Genomic DNA, 19757 nt, shown 5'->3' on the forward strand with positions numbered 1-19757 from the left:
GACAAAAACAAAACCAAATAGTAAACTGTGTCGTGTAGTGTAGTAAGCTTCCACTAATATTACTCATATTATATCCAAACCCATTAAGTGTACACTTCTGTCTCATTGTGACACAAAAACTAAACTCCATAGTAGCTCTTTAACCATACTATAATTACTAAAACTGAAACTAATAATATATATAAAAATAAAATAGAAATGTCATTGTAAAATAAAAACTAAACTAAAACTAAAAATACACGATGAAGGAAAACTAAAACTAAACTGAATTTCCAAGTAAGGTCAGAAAAAATATAGAAATAAAAACTAATATAAAAAGGCAAAACTATAATAACCTTGGATGGCTCCCTGACCGGGATTGGTTCCTGCCTTGCACCCTGTGTTGGCTGGGATTGGCTCCAGCAGACCCCTGTGACCCTGTGTTCGGATTCAGCGGGTTGGAAAATGGATGGATGGAAATTTATTTACTTACATGAACCTACATTAGTCAAGTGTATATAAAATTGTAAAACATTCTGTAAATAAATTAATATTACTAGAGTTAAATTACACCTCTTAAGAGTGCTTGCAAAAATCACATTTTAGATGTAACCAAACACCTTTCAGAAAACAGAAAATAATTGGCACCCACCTGTGACCAATTGTGGTTATTTTGATTAATTCAGAATAAAAGTGATTGTTTTTAAAGGATTTCACTGTTGTTTTTAAAGGATTTTACTGTTTGGAAGGGCAATTCAAAGCAAAAAATCCAGTATTGGTCAGAAAGGTACTCTAAAAAAGAGATATGAAATAAAGTTGTGGAATGGTACAAGTCAAGTATTGTTATAAAAGTCATACCACTCTTCCTAAAATTGACCTATTTAAGGCCACCCTGTCCCAAACTAGTTGACAGCAAAAAGTAAGAAGGTGTCTTTATTCCATATGCATGGAGTTTGGGTGTTTTTGAAGCACTTGTTAATTATGAACTTCAACAAGAACAGGCTATCTTAAGAAATCAAATGTCACAGTTGTTATTCTTCATAATTGGATAAAATCAGGAATACTAGCCATGCCATATCTTTGTATGCATGGCAGGAAATAGCCCTGGACAAAGTGGCGGTTGATGGCATGGCTCACTCGTGCCAATTTAGAGTCTCTAGATAATGTAACCTGAATGTTTTTGGCAATATGAGAGAAAAACCGTTGCAACCACGGTGCTGCCCTAAATGCATGGCATCTCAGAATTTTTTTTTTTTTTTTTAGGAGATACCCAGTTTTGTATTTAAGTTGTCATGTAGTTAGGTGCACACCTCCGGTAATTAAGGATACATTAGTTATGCTGTGCTCTGCCACACCAGAAAAGATTGGATAAAATGTTAGGTGCAAATCATTTGTGTAAATGAGTTTTATATATGCCATAAGGTGGTTATAATGATGAAAGATGATTCATTTTTTTAAGGTATTAGATGAATTCTCCAAGCAAGTTGACAGCATAGACTGGCCATCTGGCTCTTCAGAAACCATTAAATATACAGCTTTAGACAGCTACCTTGCTAAATATCAGGTGAGAAATGGATGACAATTACTTTTTTGTATTCTTGTAGTTTTTTTTTTCTAAATTAATGGATCTTATACTCAGTTTATTATCGGAAATTCTTTTCTTTGGAATGAAGTACTAGGGTGTTGTACCATGTTAGCCATTATGGATGTGGTGAGAAATTAAGCAAAATGACACCTTTTATTGGCTAACGAGAAAAATTACAATATACAAGCTTTCGAGGCAACTCAGGCCCCTTCTTCGGGCTTAACTTCTCACCACTTTGGAATGAATGTATTCATAATGTAATAGGCAAAGACATTAAATTGATTCTTCATATCCTCAGGTATGAATTATTGTCATTTTTTCCCCTGCTGTACACTTGCATTCATCAGACATTGTGTAATTCTGATGTTTCTTTAAGCATTATATTTTCAGCTGTTATGACTTTAAATTATCAGTAAGTAGCGAAATGTGTTAGGTAAAATCCATGTTTGTTATAAATAGGTAAATCCAATATGTGTTGCATTTTTAGTGTCCTCATTATTTTTTTGTTTTCTCTAGGAATATAAAAATATTAGTGTATAGTATGTAAACATTGTTTTTTCTTTAATTTATGAAACATGACACTAGTCTTTATTAGAGGTTGTAGAAGACAATTTGCACTTGTCAATCTGACAATTTTTTTCATTCATTTTTCCACACAATATACATATTGGCAGTAGAGACTTGTATGTTGGTTAGCATATGCAAGTAGCTCTGTACATTTGTCAGTAGTGGCCCTTTATTTTATATTTTTTTAATCACTGTAATCATTTTTACAAGCTGTATTACTGTATATTGTTATGAGTCAATGTACTGCAAAATATTTACATGATGGAAGTTTTGTATTTAAAAATGATTACCATTCATTATTTTTTTTTAAAGAGCACTAGCAGTGTTTTCATCAAACATAAGAACTTTGATCTCTTTCGTGATACATTGGGTAGAAATTGCTTCACCTTAGTCACTTTAATTAGTGTTATACAATCTTCAGTCTTGAATCACTTGTTGAGGCTGTTTAGCATGGTTTTGTGTGACAGGTTTTGTCTGTATTGAATTCCCCCTTTTCCTCATTAATTTTGAACTAGTTGTGATCTTTGTGCATATTTTGTGTCTATATTGCTTGAACATTATTAATGATTACATCATATTTTTGAATTCCTATTGGGGAAGATTCCAATGGCTGAAAGTTTTGTTTAATCATTTTTAGCAATCTTATGGTTTAGATGATGGTGTTTATTTAGCTAATCTGTTCAGTCTTTTAAACTTGAAATCAGTCTTTGTGTTAATTTTTTTAAGAAATGTAAGACATTTGTTTGGCATAGTACCATTTTTTTCCTGAGCATTTCCAATTGATTGCTGATTCATCTCTTTATGTATTTATTTCTAAAGTATGCAATATTTATTTTTAACTTTTAATTGTATTCTCTTGGAACTAACCCATAATTAGTTACTTCTATAGGTGTGTTCATTATTAAGACAATTACTAAACTGGTAGAGATTTGAAATATAAAAATGTTAAAACAAATACAGTGCACAAATTGGAACAATAAATAGCATGTGTAAAGGCTGTGACAATAAACAACCAGTGTGTTTATGAAATATATAAACTAAGTGCAGAAATATGACAAATGATTTAGGTAAGATAGAGTTCCCATTTTACAGCAGCGGGTTGTACTTCTGTTCAGTTTCACATAATTTGAAAGACCGCTTGTCCAATGCTTTTGTTGATAGCATCTCATGCTACAGGTAGACATCTAACAATAACCACAAATGGCTAGCAACATTGAGAAAGCCAAGGTTATGTGGGTACCTGGTCTGGAGTTAGAAACCATACTGAATTCTGAAGACTGATTTAAAAAAAAGAGTGTTGTGCTAGAATAACAAATTACGCATTCATAAATGAGAGTTGGAGAAGGAAATACACAAAGACAAATTGCTAAGCAGCTTAGAATTAATGTACAAAATATTCATGATAAAATTAACACTTTTAGGGCTGACTTATTTTTAACTTTTGTACTAGGGCTGAATATTTTTCCAAAAATTCAGTTTTCTGAAATGCATACAAAGTAATAGTTTCACACATTAGTCAGCAAAAAATATTTATTTGCGACAAATGTCACTGTGTTGTATGTTGTGTGAGCTTCTGTGCTGTGTGATGTCACATACATACTACATACCTTTTTACATGGTATGATCCTGCAAAGTATGGTAACGTTCGAAGCAAAGAATTGTGTGAATTGCCACATTACACTGCTTGTGGTTTGTGTTGCATTGGTGCCTCTTTTTCAGTTGTCTTTTGCTGCACACAACACAATGTTTTGTGTGCTGCATTATCTGCATAAAAATTGCAGAAGCAAGATATATCATCCTGTCTAAAGCTGCCAGTGGACAGAGCATGTCTGGACCATTGCTGCCTAAAGTTATAGCTCCTATCCAGTCCCATCTCTGTTTTCAATGCCTCATAGCCCTTCATCTCGTCTTTTGTTTTGGGCTTCCACTTTGAAAAATGAGAATTTGGTGCAAGTTCAGCATGAGAGTAAAAAAAGTGCTTGGCGTACCTGTTTGTCTCGTCAGACATTAGCTGAAAGGCAGCCTCGGGAAAGAACAGCCTAAAGTAGTCCACCAGCTGGTAATCTGAGTCCACCAGCAAACCACTCCGTCTTGTGAAGTCCGGTAGCCAGCTTTCCTTCCATGGATTTATGTCTTGGTATTTCTCCCAGGTGAACCTTGCTGTAGGCGCATCAGCTGCATGAACGTGCACAGCTGGAAGCCAGTCAGATGGGGTCTGATCAGCTGATGCCAGTACCTACTCTCCTGTTTGATATCTAGATTACTTGCATCCAAATTGGAGTCTGAAAAATCAGAGTCTGACTCTGCGATAATACACAAAATGTCGTCCACTGAGTATTTTGCTGTGTGCATTCGCTTCGCTGTCTTCCCAGATGTTAATGCTATTTTTGCCGTTTTTTGCTCTTTCCACTCACTCACATGCAGGGATTAGACGAAAAGTCAACAAGTCTAACATTCTTCCTATCAGAGAGAATCTACCTATAATGTAATGGCAAGTTTTATCAATTTTTACAGCTGATAATCGTTCCCTACTCTGGTTGTTAACTTTTGTCAACATCCGCCCTCAGGGCTACATGTTGACAAACTTCGATATCCACCCTAAAAGAGTTAATAATGTAGAAAATAGATAGATGGCTCCATAAACTATGTGGATGATAAAAGTAAAAAGAAGAAAAGAGTTTAAAAACAAAAAAAAAAACAAAAAAAAGGAAAATAGATTACATATTGGAACTGAGAAAGGGAAAAAGTATTAGATGAAGACCTACCCCCAGTTTGGTTAGTGAATTATTGTGTAGTGGAAACCTAGAACATTTGCTATGGTATTATCTTATAGCAGCAGTTAGTGTTGGATTGCATTCCCAAATTTGCTGTACATCACAGTTGTGACGCTGCCACCTGTCCTTTTTGTTTCTAATGTGTGTTCATTATAACATTGAATACATTCTATTTATTGTGCACAATTGTGTTTGAACTTTTTCTCTCTCTTTATTAGAATCCTCGAGAGGCTGATGCAATGACTAAAGTGCAGGCTGAGCTGGATGAAACTAAAATCATTCTGGTAGGTGCTGTTTAGTGGTAGAAGCATACATGAATACACTGTTTAGTGCATAAAAGGCTTTCAATATACCTGTTGCTTTATAGCCAACAGATTCAACCAGCTAAAAGCTGCATTATAACATTAAAGACTTGTGCTTATTTGGCTGTTGATTTATAATTGTATCTTAATTAAAGTACTTGGAGAAATGACCAGGGTTCTGTGCAGAAGTTGAGAAAAAATAGATAGATAGATAGATAGATAGATAGATACTTTATTAATCCCCATGGGAAATTCACAAATATGATTATTTCATATTGTCATCAACAGATATTATCAGTAAAATGAGGAAAAATTTATGATTTTTTCTTTTTGCATTATTGATGACAATTTAGAAGCAATGCATTTTTAATTCAAAATAATAATCACTTAATAATTTTAATACAGATATTTTGGTTTAATATAATACTTAATTTAAATTTAATGCATTCATTCAAATCTAATTAATATGTGTTTTGTAAAAGTGAAGTTTGACCAATCCAGGTTGATTGTAACAAGTTCAAAATTATGAGCCCAAAGTTATGTTGCAAAAATGGTATAATATTATAGCCTAATAGCCTATACCTTTTAAAATAAATTTTACGTCCTAGTAATGAACTTGAGGTGGGTTTGGGATTGGGGGGATTTTAATTGAAGGATGCTTTTTAAAACACAGAAACTACATAGTGGTGAATAGAAAGGCAGTCTTTGTAGGTTATATTTGATAAGATTAATTTGTATTCCTGCTTTTTCCATTTATGGAAGGAAGGGGGAGTGCAGACTGTTAAGTGCCATGGGGACTACAAAATCATGCATTTCAAAAGACAGTAGATACTTTTAAATTGTGTGCATAATTTGTTTTATTGATAGCGGATAGGGATGTATTTTATTTAAGATATTATTGGCAAGGGATCACATGACTACATAGAGTTTTATAAAATACTTCATTTGAGGTTGTCAGAACTGTGAAGAAGCAACTCTCTAGTGAATTCCAGTCCAGGCAGCAGGTGGTAATTTTTTGTTTATTTATTGGCCAGTAGATGTCACTATTAATTCCTCAAAATCATCCATTTCATACTGAAAGGGAGGAAATTATTTCAATATAGATTTGCTGGTAAGTTGCTTATGTAGCAATTTTCAGCAGGTAGGACATATAGCCTAAGTTAAGTTTATCTATGTGGGGTTCTGAACTGTTTGTTTTTATTTGGTTATTTTAAGTGGCCAGTTTTGCCTTGCATTTTTATTTTCTTTATAAAAAGATGCTCATATTTATGTTATATAATAAATTTCAGATTCAGAATGAAACTTTTCATTTTGCCTCTCTAGGACAGGTATTATATGGGAGCAGTAATTATTGTTTGGTACTCTCTTTCTCTTGTCAGATCGCTTTTTATTACCATTAGTTTTAAAGGTGTTACAGCAGTTGCTCTATTGCCTACAGCAGTATATCTTTCTCAGCTGTCACTCCAAGTGAAAGTGACACCCAAACAAGATTTAATGTCATAATGATTAGTAGGCTAGAAGCAATTATCACAGATAAAAAGAGAATACTCTACATTAGATTTGGTCCTCCGCAGAGTTTCTGAAGGATTTATGCATGAAATGTTTTTCTTTCTAATTTATATTATGACAGCAAAAACAATTCAAAAGGACCTGGGCAATTACGAAAACATTTGGGATATGCATTTTAATGCAGAAAAATTTAAAGTGTTACTATCAAGCAAAAGGAACAATAATTGCATACACAAATAATTATAATTTGTGGAACTACAAGAAGCAACTTCAGTAAACCATTTTAGGGGTTTACCTATGCGTACAATGTCATTGTGTTGGCAATATGAACAGGCAATTTAAATCTCAAGTGAAATATAAGGATATATATATATATATATATATATATATATATATATATATATATATATATATATATATATATATAAAATAATTTTTTTTTTTTTTTTTTTATTTTAAGTATAAATCAAAGAATTACATCCAGGAACTGAGTATTAAACTGCTTTAATCCTGGGAAGAAATGGCTTCAAAGAAACAAGGGCTCTCCCTCCCTTTTTGTTTCAGGCAAAGCAACACCAACACTCACAGCCACAGAGCCCTGTACCTTCACTAGAGCTTTATAGCACATTTGCTAACCATTGAGTTTTGCATCTTCCTTAAGCTTTGCCAAACTTTCTTCTTCCATTTCACACCTCACTGTAAATGCCAAACGTTCTCAAGTCTCTTTTTTTCCTGACCAGGAAACCGCCCCATTTTCGGCCATCCGTCCACCCTATGGGCTAGTGCTAGTGCTGCTCTTTGTGTGCATGGCAATCATTTTTGCTGTGTCCTTTGTTTGCATAAAGCTTACTATAAGCACAACATAGAGAATATATATGTTGGCATAATAATAATTAATATCAACAACTAAAAAACGTATCGACACATAACAACATGGGTTGGTTTATTTTCTTTTTTCTATAATGTCACTCAAATTTCAATCTAATTTGTCTATTGTGGGTGGGGGGCTTTGATCTGTGTTTGTTTTGATGTTTTACTGGCATTATGTTTTTTTTTTTTTTGTCAAATCTATTGCTAAGTTTCTGTTACCTTTTTGCTGGCTGGAGGGGAATCAGGTTATTTCAGTTATAGTACTTTAGAGTTACTTAGCATATTATTTACTGCTTCGAACACACACACACAATCACAGATATCCATTAATCATCCATTTACAGTCTTCTTAATATGATTTGCTACTATTCAACTGTTCTTTCTCTTACACTGACAGTAAACCCTACATACAGTGTGTATGTATACATATATGTATATGCGTGTGTGTGCATATATATAAAATATATGTGTGAGTGTTTACTGTATATACAGTTAGGTCCATAAATATTTGGACAGAGACAACTTTTTTTCTAATTTTGGTTCTGTACATTACCACAATTAATTTTAAATGAAACAACTCGGATGCAGTTGAAGTGCAGACTTTCAGCTTTAATTCAGTGGGGTGAACAGAACGATTGCATAAAAATGTGAGGCAACTAAAGCATTTTTTTAAGACAATCCCTTCATTTCATTTTAGAAAAAAGTTGTCTCTGTCCAAATATTTATGGACCTAACTCTAACTAAAGTATTTGTATTCTCAGTCTTCCCCAACCCAGTAGTTAATCGCTTTGCGCTTCTTAAATGGGCTTTGTCTTACGCCGACAGGAGTGCATTGGCAGTGATAGCCACACATTCCTGATATTATAGCTGTCTGAACCAAGGTTATTATAGTTTTGCATTTTTATATTAGTTTTTATTTCCATATTTTTTCTGACCTTATTTGGAAATTCAGTTTAGTTTTAGTTTTCCTTCATCGTGCATTTTTAGTTTTAGTTTAGTTTTTATTTTACAAAGACATTTCTATTTTATTTTTATATATAAGTTTCAGTTTTAGTAATTATAGTATGGTTAAAGAGCTACTATGGAGTTTAGTTTTTGTGTCGCAATGAGACAGAACTGTACACTTAATGAGTTTGGATATGAGTTTAATGTTAGTGGAAGCTTACTACACTACACAACACTGTTTACTATTTGGTTTTGGTTTTGTCTGATAAAAACAAACCTAATCAAAAACAGATACTGAATATGAACAATTTTTAAAATATTTTCTGTCATTTGTGCTGACTGTTGGCACTTTACTTTTCCTTTTATTGCCCAGAATGGGCCAATTTGTAATGAAATTTAGGTGAAGTTTAAGATGTGAGGGTTTTTTACTCTAAATGTCTACAGCACACAACATATCCTGCTCCAATGACAGTGCTTATAATGAATGCCTTCAATATTGCATTCAAAAATCTCAAATACTGGGCTTTATTTCCTACCAGCCATATTAAGCTCTGATTCCATCTCAGGCACAAACAATTTATAGACAGAATTTTGCCACCTGCAGGCCTGATAAGATCAAAAATCAGAAAACAGAATTTACTGTGTTCTCACAGGTGTGATCATGAAAATCATGGGGCCTTAGGAAGAACAAGACTCTTAAGCTTGAATCAGTGTGTAGACCCCACCTAGCTGTATTGAGGGAAACAAAGAAAAACAAGCATGTAGTGTCAAGGTTAGGTGCAATGAGACTTGAATAGCCCATGTATTAGAACAGTAAACCCTTAATGAGCAGAGCAAGAGTAGGTAATAGAAGTATGTACGGGCACAAAACAACAGAGACCGCATCTGACATTAGGAACAATATATACATTATCTAAACCTGTTTATCAGGGCAGGATCGCAGGAACCTGGAGCTTACCCCAGCAGGTTTGAAGGCAAGGCAGGAAACATCCCTGGTATGCAATATGTACGATATGGCTGATGTTAAGAACAAAAAGAATATAATATTTCAACTGTTTTTTTTTTTTGAGAGAGAGAAACATTGAAAAAATGGGGACAAATATTTGGATTCTTTTCACAATATCTGGTATTAATAATGATAAATGTTAACTAAAAAAGATAAATTAATAAATATAGCATAAATACAAAAACACATTAGTATGTTTAGCTTTTCATCGCTTGGCAGACTCTTTGCCTACCTACCTGTAGTTCAGTAGAGACATTGCCAACTCAGGAATTTTACAAGGTTTGTATCGATTCATTGTTAAACGACATTTTTAAAGCAAAAGTGATTGGTTAGCAACAATATGTTGATCTTGTATAACGACCTAGTCAGTCTCTCGATCAGTGCCATTTTATTTTCAAAAATCTGGAGTGGTCTCCCCTCGAGTTTCTCGTGTACTCAGATATGGGGATGGCTGTTTGAGGAGTAAACTGCAAGACAATGATTATATTATGTAAATTAAAGAACCATCAACAACAAATCAAATCAAATTAATAATATGTTGATCAAGTATTATTAAAGTAAAGTTGATTAAATCGGACTCTGCAGCTGCATCTATTAAAAAATAAAAAAAAATCGAGTATGTGTTCAGGTAAAGTACCACTTCCGGTTGATGGATTTGGCCCAAAAGTTAATACAGATCTACAATTTTGGTTTAACGACCACATGCCAAATTTTTTCCATTTATCTAGTTGCGTTTTTGAGTTACCGTGTTTACACACACACACACACACACAGACATAATTCCAAAAAACGATATTTTCGGGCCTGGGGAGGTCTAAAACGTCAAGATTCATCAAAATCTTGAGGTTGAATTTTTTTTTTCCTGATTATACTTTCTCTATACAGTGAATTACAGTCAACAAAAAGCAGGCACCTGAGAAATAAACTGAAATGTTACTCACTCGTGATTTTTCTGTCCATACGGTAGTTTTTGTTGACCACCATATTCCAGTTTCAGGCGTTTGAATTAGTACATAAATCACTTTCTAATCCACACGCTTTACGCACGTATTCAGCTCGCTCTGTCACCGCAAATGCTGTGTGAACAGCCGCCATTCATCCATCCATCCATTATCCAACCTGCTATAGCCTAACTACAGGGTCACTGGATGAATATATGCAAGCGGCTTGTGGTGGGTTAAAAACTAACCGCAAGAATATTCATTCAAAAACGAAAACTAAAATTATTTTAGTAAATTATTATTTTATTTCAGTTATTCTTTCCAGCTACTTTAATAGTTTTGTTTAGTTTTAGTTTTTTATTTTGATTTTAATTATTTTATTTCAGTTTACAAAAATTTTTTTTTTAATAATAGTTTCAGTTTTGATTTTAGTTTTCGTTAACTATAATAACCTTGGTCTGAACATTGTAGAATACTAAGATGTTTACTTGATGTCATTTTCATGATGACATGCATTAAAGCATGTATTAAACATGTACGGGCATGGTGGTGCAGCGTATGAGCTGGTACCCTGTCCAGGGATTGTTCCTGCCTTATGTAATGTGCTTACTGGGATGGGGCGAGCCTGGATGGAATCATTTATTGCAGCAGCACCGTCTCTGTCAAACGTACCAAGCCCCAGTTGCTGTCCTTCTGTTTTCTTTCTCCATGTAACCAGTCACCACACACTAAGCATTTGTAGTAAATGTAAAACCAGCTGTAAGATTAGAATGTCGATTCTTCAAAACTTTTAAGGAGCACTGAAAAATCTTCATTACACATGTTTAATTATTCCATCCATCCATCCATCTTGGGTCGCGCCAGTCCCAGCAACCATCAAGCGTGAGGCTGGAACAATCCTTGAACAGGGCACCAGCTCATTGCAGGGTGAAAACGAGCACACACACACACTAGTAGCATCAATTTAGCATTGCCAAATCCCCTAACCAGCATGCCTTTGGAAGGAAACTGAAGCATGCAGAGGAAACCCACAAGGGAAACATACAAACTCCCCAGACTGCGAGGCAGCAGCACTTCCGCTGCACCACCATGCTCCCACATGTTTAATTATTAACCGTATACATTATTTAAATGAAGTTAACAATTTATCTGTAAAATGTAATATACATACTTTAATGCATTTCATCATAAAAATTATATCAAGTATACATCCCAGTATTATAACATTACATAGCTCCAAGAGGATAGCTCTTGAAAAGCTAAATTGACTTAGAAGCCAGCCCTCATCATGGGACATTGGTATGATCAGTAAATGCACGCTGTCTTCTAATACTTCCAATTGCATTGTCTTCTAACAATGTTAAAATAGTCATGGTAGTTGGAATAGTTTGGCCATTCTGTGCACCATTGTATAGTTACAGAATTATTACAATCAAGTAAATTAAATTTGTAACCGATATGCAATTAATTTCAGTTTATTTGATAAAGCCTGTGTCATGGATGCAAATCTAAAAAAGAAAGGGAGACCTCACAGAAACAGTAGCACAGCTTTGATGCTGGGTATAGTCCTTTTGCAAAACCAAGCAGAGATGTGCGTACATGTGGTCTGAGGCTGCAATAAAAATGTGCATGGCTTTACGCCAAGTTTAGTTTGTATACATCTCGATGTGAGCGTGGAAACGGACGTATGTACCATTTATACATGCGGCCCCAGGTCTTTGCCTAGGTGGTCATGGGCAGACTTTAGTCTTGTTCTGTTGTTTTTTCTGTAGATCCAATTTGTGCAGCCTCATTCTAATGTTAGACTTATTCACTTAGGTATCAGCAGGAGTCACCAATAGGTTCTGTGATGAAATTCTGTTTTTCTTACAAACTTCTTTCAGAAGCACTCTGACTGAATTTGCTGGGGCAGCCTGGCCTGGACAAGTTTGCAGTTGTTTGAATTATTCTAAACATGTAGATGGTCTTTAAGAAAGTGGAATGGTTGATTTCCTGTTTGGAGGCTTTTTTTGTTCTTTTCCTGGGCTGTAATGGAATCTATAACCTTTCTGAAGGCCTTTAGAGCTCCTTTGATCTAGGCATAATGGTAACACACACAGCTAAATATCTGACATTTAAATAAAACAAGTACCTCTAGTCATGTTTTAATCATTTGATATTCTATGTTATAATAAATGTAGGATTGTACTCACCTTTTCCACATGTAAAATTTGCATTTATATTTATTTATACGGTGGACTACAAAATGTAAATATAGCATGATGTTTGTTATATCACCTATATCTACAGATACAGTTTAAGTGAAGATCAAATGTAGCTATGTCCACATATATTAAAAGAAACAAAACATTTCATGGGTTGTAGTTACTTCACATTACTGTATTTTATTTAGTGGAGTGTACTTACTTTTTCACCCCACTGTATTTTGTAATAGGCTTGTTTCACCCTTTTACATCTTTGCCAAGGGGAAAAATCTCAACATTGTTCCTCATTGTTGTTGAGTTATCTCAGTTTTATTTAAAATATATATTTTCTTTATGCCCTGGAAAGTTCTTATTTTTTAATTGTAAACCATTTTGTTATACGGTATTAGGATATCAATGAGGTTTTAGGATGAAATGGTAGCAATGAATATAGATATGTTGAAAGTACCTTAAGATTTATCTTTTAAATATATAGTGGAACCTCGGGTCACGACCGTAATTCGTTCCAAAACTGTGGTTGCAACCCGATTTGGTCGTGACCCGAAGCAATTTCCTCCCATAGGATTGTATGTAAATACAATTAATCCGTTCCAGACCATACAAGTTGAATGTAAATATATTTTTTTTAAAGATTTTTAAGCACAAAAATAGTTAATTATACCATAAAATGCACAGTGTAATAGTAAACTAAATGTAAAAACATTGAATAACATTGAGAAAACTTTGAACAGAGAAAACTAACATTGCTAATAGTTCACGCTAATAGCCTTACGAACCAATCACTGTAAACACTTTTTTTTAATGAGTTTTAAACACAGGGGAAAAAAAAGGAACATTCGAATAATCTGAACTTTATTAAAAACCAACCATAAACAACAAAGAAAGTAACATTGCAGGAGTTCACGCTAATAGCCTTACGAACCACACTTTTTTTTTAATGAGTTTTAAGCACAGGGAAAAAAATGAACATTTGAAAAATCTGTAATTTATACAAAAACTAACCATAAACAACCAAGAAAACTAATCTTGCATGAGTCGAGTTCTGGCATGAAGGAAGTGAGGAGGAACTGGGTGGAGAGGAGATTATAGTTTTGAGGTAAAGTCCCTCTGTGCGATGCATGTCTGACCGAGAACAATGTACTGTGCTGGTACAGGGAGAGACTGAACACGTGCGTAAATCACCGACGCGTACGAACCGGAAGGGAAACGATATAGAGCACAAAGAGTTCACAGTGAATGCACAGGAAGAGACTGAACACGTGCGGAAATCATCAGTGCGTACGAACCGGAAGGGAAACTGGCTTGTTCGTCACCGGAGTGTGTGGTCGTGAACAGATGCAAAAGTTTGGCGAACTTTTTGGTCGTAACCCGATTTGTACGTGTTCAGAGACGTTCATCACCCGAGGTTCCACTGTACATTTTTCTCATTAAAAACACTTTTCTATGCATTATTTGGTCATTTGTCTTTATGTATTATATACTGAAAGAACATTTGTCTTTACTTTGCAGAATAAACTCTCCATTATAGTGTTTTCACATATCTCCTCTACATTTTAACCATTAATGTACAGGAATACTTGTCATATAATCAAAAGCAGACACTTTACAATTAATGTACTGGCAAAATATTTAATTGAAAGATAAAATGCTTAGACACAGTTTTTTAATTGTGCTGAAACAATTTGATCTTAGTCAGTATTGAAATGAGTGAATTAATGCCATCATGCTTGTTTTTTTTTTTTAAAATATATAATATATATATATAGCACAACACAATGGAGTCCTTATTAGAACGAGGAGAGAAGCTTGATGACTTAGTATCAAAATCGGAACATTTAGGAACACAATCAAAAGCCTTTTACAAAACTGTGAGTATTGCTACTGTACATTGAGCACCTTTTAACATTTGTGGCAAGAATTTTTTTTTTTTATGGTTGTAGATATTCTTTTTATTGTAGCCTTGAGCTCTCCATTTCGGACGGCTTTAAAAAAATTGAAACTTTCTGATGTAGTTTCATGCAAATTAACTCTATTTTAATATGTTTGGTAATATTTCTGTTATGTTACTGTATTATAAAATGTCCCCAAAAACAATGAAAATCTGAAAGTTTTATGTGACTTTTTCTGAAAAATCACTTTAATTTTTATTACGCCATGTCTTCATGAAAGAATTGTGTTGATTGCAGGGCTGGTTCTCCATGTTGTTGCCATTATAGTTAAACAAAAGGAACTGATGTGAAAAAGGTGGATTTTATTGGGATGGTTTGAGCATATTAAAAAAAAAAAAAAAAAATCAAACCTAAGCCTATAGAGTAAATTCCATCTAGCTGGAGCAACCATAGTAAAATTCCTTTTGCAATGGTACCATTGAATTTTTTAAGAATAAATTAAAAAGTATTTGCTAATGAATAGGCAGTTCTATGGTGGAATAACTTTTTTTTTATTTCTTTTGTTTGCCATGTAGGCTCGGAAGCAGAACTCTTGCTGTGAGATTATGTGAGATTCTTCAATAAACCGCTAACCTGATCACTAACTACAAAGCCTTCATTAACATTTGTAAACCAGCTTCAAGATTTCAGGACACCAGAGGAATCTCTAAATAAGCCTTGTCTGTCTGTCATGGAAGAAAAACCATCAGGGAAGGGTGGGATAAGAGAATTCACATTTTTATTTTTATTTGACAAGATTTTCAACTGCTTTAAAGGAAAGGGTCAGAGATAATAGAAATTGAAGAATACTTTCTTTATTATGCATTTTAGGACAAAAACTGGAGTTGTAAATGGGCTGATTTGTCAGAATGTCTTTAATTACTAAGAATTTCCTCATGGTGCTGTATATGGAGTATTTTCCATTGAAACAATCTGCTTGTCTCCAAAATCTGTCAAGATAGCTTGGCTGTTTGTGAAATAGCCAAACACTTCAGATATCTCATTTTTGAAAATCACAAACATACCAATAGGCATTTAACATGAAGCATTACTTATTTAAATTTCTCTGATTTTTAAATGGCGTTTTTGCATATGTGTCTCTCTTAACTTATGGCTCATATTATATTAAACTCTCCTGCCTTTGTATCAAAGCTGTTCTACTCTACAAATGAGAACTGTGCAGACTCTCACTTGTTTAGTTTTGTAAACCTTGAATTGATGTTTTCAGATGCGCCCCCTTTAAAATGAAGTTACATATTATTATATATTAATCCCCCCTCTCATGAGACTGTTACCAACAATAGCAGAGTATGTAAAGGTGCAAATGTTATATAGTTATAAGTGATCCAATGCTGACGGGTAATGCTTAAGTTGTCAGCCTATATTGCAGTTATTATGAGCAATGTACCACTTAATGATTTTTTTATTTCAAACTATATGTGTAAAAAAAGGAAACTTATTTTTTAATCTTTCATTTGCAAATTTATTCCCTATCATCTAGACAAAATAACAAAGTGTTACCATAAATATCAGCCTTATTTTATGTGCACTTTGGTCAGTTAACTGTACATTTTATTTGGTCTTCATGTAAATAACAGACCATTCTTTTATGCCTAAGTATTAAATGTAAACCTAAGCATTATAACAGAGCTGAATGAGGATTTTTGTTTTCTTTTTGACATGTGCAGTTGCTTTCTGATGGTTGATAATCACAACGTGGTTTTGTGCTGTGTAGAGCTAACTCATGTTCTTGCCATGTTTTTTACAGCTTCAAGAATTCAGAATCGCGTTTCTTGGCAATAAGCCTTTTTTTTTTTTTTTTAGTGTTGTGCCTTTGCAGTTGATAAAGCAGATTTACAGTAGACTACAGTTTTCTGCTCCATTATATTTGGAAAAATACTCAATGTCTACAGTAAAATAAATTTTGTGCCTTCATAAAATGGCAAGGTGCATGTATATGTCAAAATTCTCAACAAGTAAAAAAAAAAATGCAAAATGTTACTGCATTTGTCACATTTAATAGTAAACAAAAAGTGTGATCAGTCAATGAAAACTGCCTCACTTTCACTGTCATTGTCCTGTGATTGAGGCATTTTGTATGAATAGAGAGATTCTTGTTCTTGCATTCTCTTTAGTGTAGGAGAATATTGTGGAAGGTTCAGCATTTTAGACTGTATATGCAAGAGTATATGAATGAATTGGGAGACAAACAAATATTTTATATGCACATAATTGAATATAAACTAAAATGTATTGTTTTGAATGTTATTTCTTGTTGGCACAAACTGGTTAGAAGCAAGATTTGTTTCTACCAGGTATTTTATATTGACCAAAATGCCATCCTACTGGTTTCCATGGGTATTTGAAATCTTTATATTTAACAGCTGCAATTCACCTGTAGGATACTAGATGTCACTGCTTACTAAGAATCTTAGATTGCTGGTAATGCAGGAAAACCAAACCGTAAACTTTGAACTTCATGTGGAAGAAAAAAATGTAAACTATTTAAGCAAGTGATTTATTTTAAGATCTTATTAATTTGTTATTAAAGAATAAGCAATTTTAATCATTTTTTCAGAAAAAGCCCCTTGTTAAATTTATATGTGAGAATAAGCAAGTTTTGTCAGACCATGTCTCATTTTCTGCATTAAAACAGTTTCCTAACATGAAAACAATCTCTCATTTGACAACATAGTATTGTTTAAGAAGGTAGTGTTTTTGTCAAGTTATAACATAATATTGCAGAAAATATTAGGTATTATTTTTCAATGCCCTCCTTAATAGTTTTATATTAAAACACATACAGACAATATAGTTAATTTTCCCTAATTGCAAATTATTTTATTGGCTAAGAATAAAAGTTATGAAAAGTACAAGACAAATTTAAACTGAATAAAATAGGTTAAGCTTAAAGATGATCTTGGCATACCTTATAGTGTATCAATAATATTTGCTGCTTTGTTTGCTGGTGAAGGTTAAAAGTATGCAACTGGAATGATATATTTCAAAATGTTAGTTCAGAATACTCATACTAAAAATAATCTGTTCTCTCAAATCAGTCCCATTGTCGGGTTCCACCAAGACTGAAGTCATAAAATGCTTTTTAACTTCATCAGTTTTGTTTTGGGCATCTGGGGTTTATGGGGGAGTGGGGTAGCACACCTACCCAAAAGTCAAAGCCTTTTTTTGGCCTCTTAGTAACTAAGGGGAGTACATGCACATTTCACTTCGTAACAATGTAGACTCTGCTGGTGGGTTCATTTGGATGTATTTTGCTGGCTCAGTCTCTGCTGTATTGTCCTGCACATTATGAAGGTATTCTCTAATTCTGCTGTTCGTGGTGTTCAGTGATGTATGTATGTGTGTGTGTGTGTGTGAGCGCGCATATTAATCTGTGTTTGTGTGCATGTGTGTGAATGTGCATACTAATGCACTGTTGCAACAAAGGTTCAGAACTCTGCCAATAGTGTCCTGCAATCTTACTGTATATGTGCTGTGTGCAATATTCTTTTTCCTGTCTGGTGTTGGCTTTAAAATGTCTATCTCCAGAGGCTTTATTTGTATCACATTTACTACACATGCACTAGTAATTTATACATAAAATTAAAAAAATGAACACTTTTCCATGTAACCTTTTAGTGTGTTTTGGCATTAAGTATTTAAAGTCTAATGAAATTCACTGCAAATGTTTCAGTTCACTTTGTGAACTAATTGGAAATGTTACATTGGCCTTAATATGCTTTGTAAATGAAGGGGTTAAAAATGGCACTCTTCTTCCAGAGGCCCAATAAAAGGTTTAGACCAGTGTTTTGTAGCATTTTTTGAACAGGTTGCTCAGTTGATAGATGTGTTTCACTTTTCATGTCCTTTCTCTGTCTTAAGAAGATGGGATCAATGTGTATAAGCTTCATTTGTTTTTGAAAGACATGTAGAAGTTATGAATTTCATTTTTGCTGATTTTGAAGGAAGTAACTTACTTTACATTGATTTACCCTTTGTCAGTCTAGATTTTTTTTCCCCAAAACACCAGGTGTGTTTTTGGTCAATAACTGAAAGTTCTCTGACATTCTTTTTTTTTTTTAATTATCTCCCTCCCATAAGGAAAAAGGAGCTTATAAACCATATGTGCATGAAAAAATTACCTTTACAACATGGCATTCATTTATCTGCCAATTTTTAAAATCTATCTGAAGCAGATATATGCATTTGTTAGCTTTTCAGTGACCTTTTAATCAAGACGTATTGTCAGACAGGTTGATTATTCTTCCTTCTGTTTTATAAGTCCATATTTCATTTTCTGGGGGGTTGCAGAGGAGCTGAGGCCTTTGTTGGCATCAGTAGGCAACATACAAGAATTTTCATGAATTAATGCTACTTCATAGCATTGTGACGAACAACATACCTGTGTTCAGTATGTGCCATAACAGACTTTTCAAGGAACAAGCAGTACTTGCTTACTGACAGCTCAGTTTACTGTTTAGGTACATTTGTTCTAGTAGACTTGATTGCAAGACCAAAAATTGTATAATGACACTATCCAAATTATTGACAGATCTTGAGAGATTTAACAAAATCAGATTATGTTGTCTTTGCATAAAATTAGTATGCCCAAACAGGGTTTTCCTGGTGTTGTCATATTAACGCTAATAGTTGGTGTTGAGTTTAAAAAAAATTATATATATATATATATAATGTCTACTTTAAAACACCTTTTCTATGTGTCTTATTTTATGTCTTTTTCTATAATCAAGACAATTTTTAAATGTGCTTATTATAGATAATTTATTTTTGTCATTTTCTAAAATGAATATGCTTTGCAGACAGTTACTAAACCAGAATCCTGTCAGTAAAAAAAAAAAAAGGCTTTATTTTAATAAATATTGCATATCGTTGTCTTCTTGTTAACTGTATTGTAATCTTGTTTTCTTTCATGTGTATAAAGTTTTTTTTGTGGAAATTGTGTCTATATGTTACTTTCAATTTTTGTAATATGTTTTTGATTTTTGAAATTGTATTCTGCTTATTTTTGTGAATAGATGTACTTTGGAATTTTGAACAAGAAATTGTTCCTGACACATTTTCACCTCTTGTCAGTTAGTTGAAGTAGAACTGTTTTAGAGGAGCAGACATTTTTTTTTTCTTACAGC

At 33.6% G+C, this 19757-nt stretch overlaps 1 protein-coding gene across 3 annotated transcripts in view; it reads left to right on the forward strand.

Annotated features, from left to right (window-relative positions):
- ykt6 (YKT6 v-SNARE homolog (S. cerevisiae)) overlaps positions 1-19515 on the forward strand; it is a 33696-nt gene extending 14181 nt beyond the window's left edge. For all 3 annotated transcript variants that reach the window (XM_051931860.1, XM_051931855.1, XM_028799934.2), the window contains exons 5-8: positions 1439-1543; positions 5124-5189; positions 14449-14550; positions 15147-19515. In XM_051931860.1, the coding sequence (XP_051787820.1) occupies positions 1439-1543; positions 5124-5189; positions 14449-14550; positions 15147-15182 (309 nt within the window). In that variant the 3' untranslated portion in view covers positions 15183-19515. The remainder of the gene's footprint in view (positions 1-1438; positions 1544-5123; positions 5190-14448; positions 14551-15146) is intronic.
- The last annotated feature ends 242 nt before the right edge of the window (positions 19516-19757 follow it).

Source organism: Erpetoichthys calabaricus, chromosome 1 (genome assembly GCF_900747795.2).
Source record: "Erpetoichthys calabaricus chromosome 1, fErpCal1.3, whole genome shotgun sequence".
NCBI classification, from domain to species: Eukaryota; Metazoa; Chordata; class Cladistia; order Polypteriformes; family Polypteridae; genus Erpetoichthys; species Erpetoichthys calabaricus.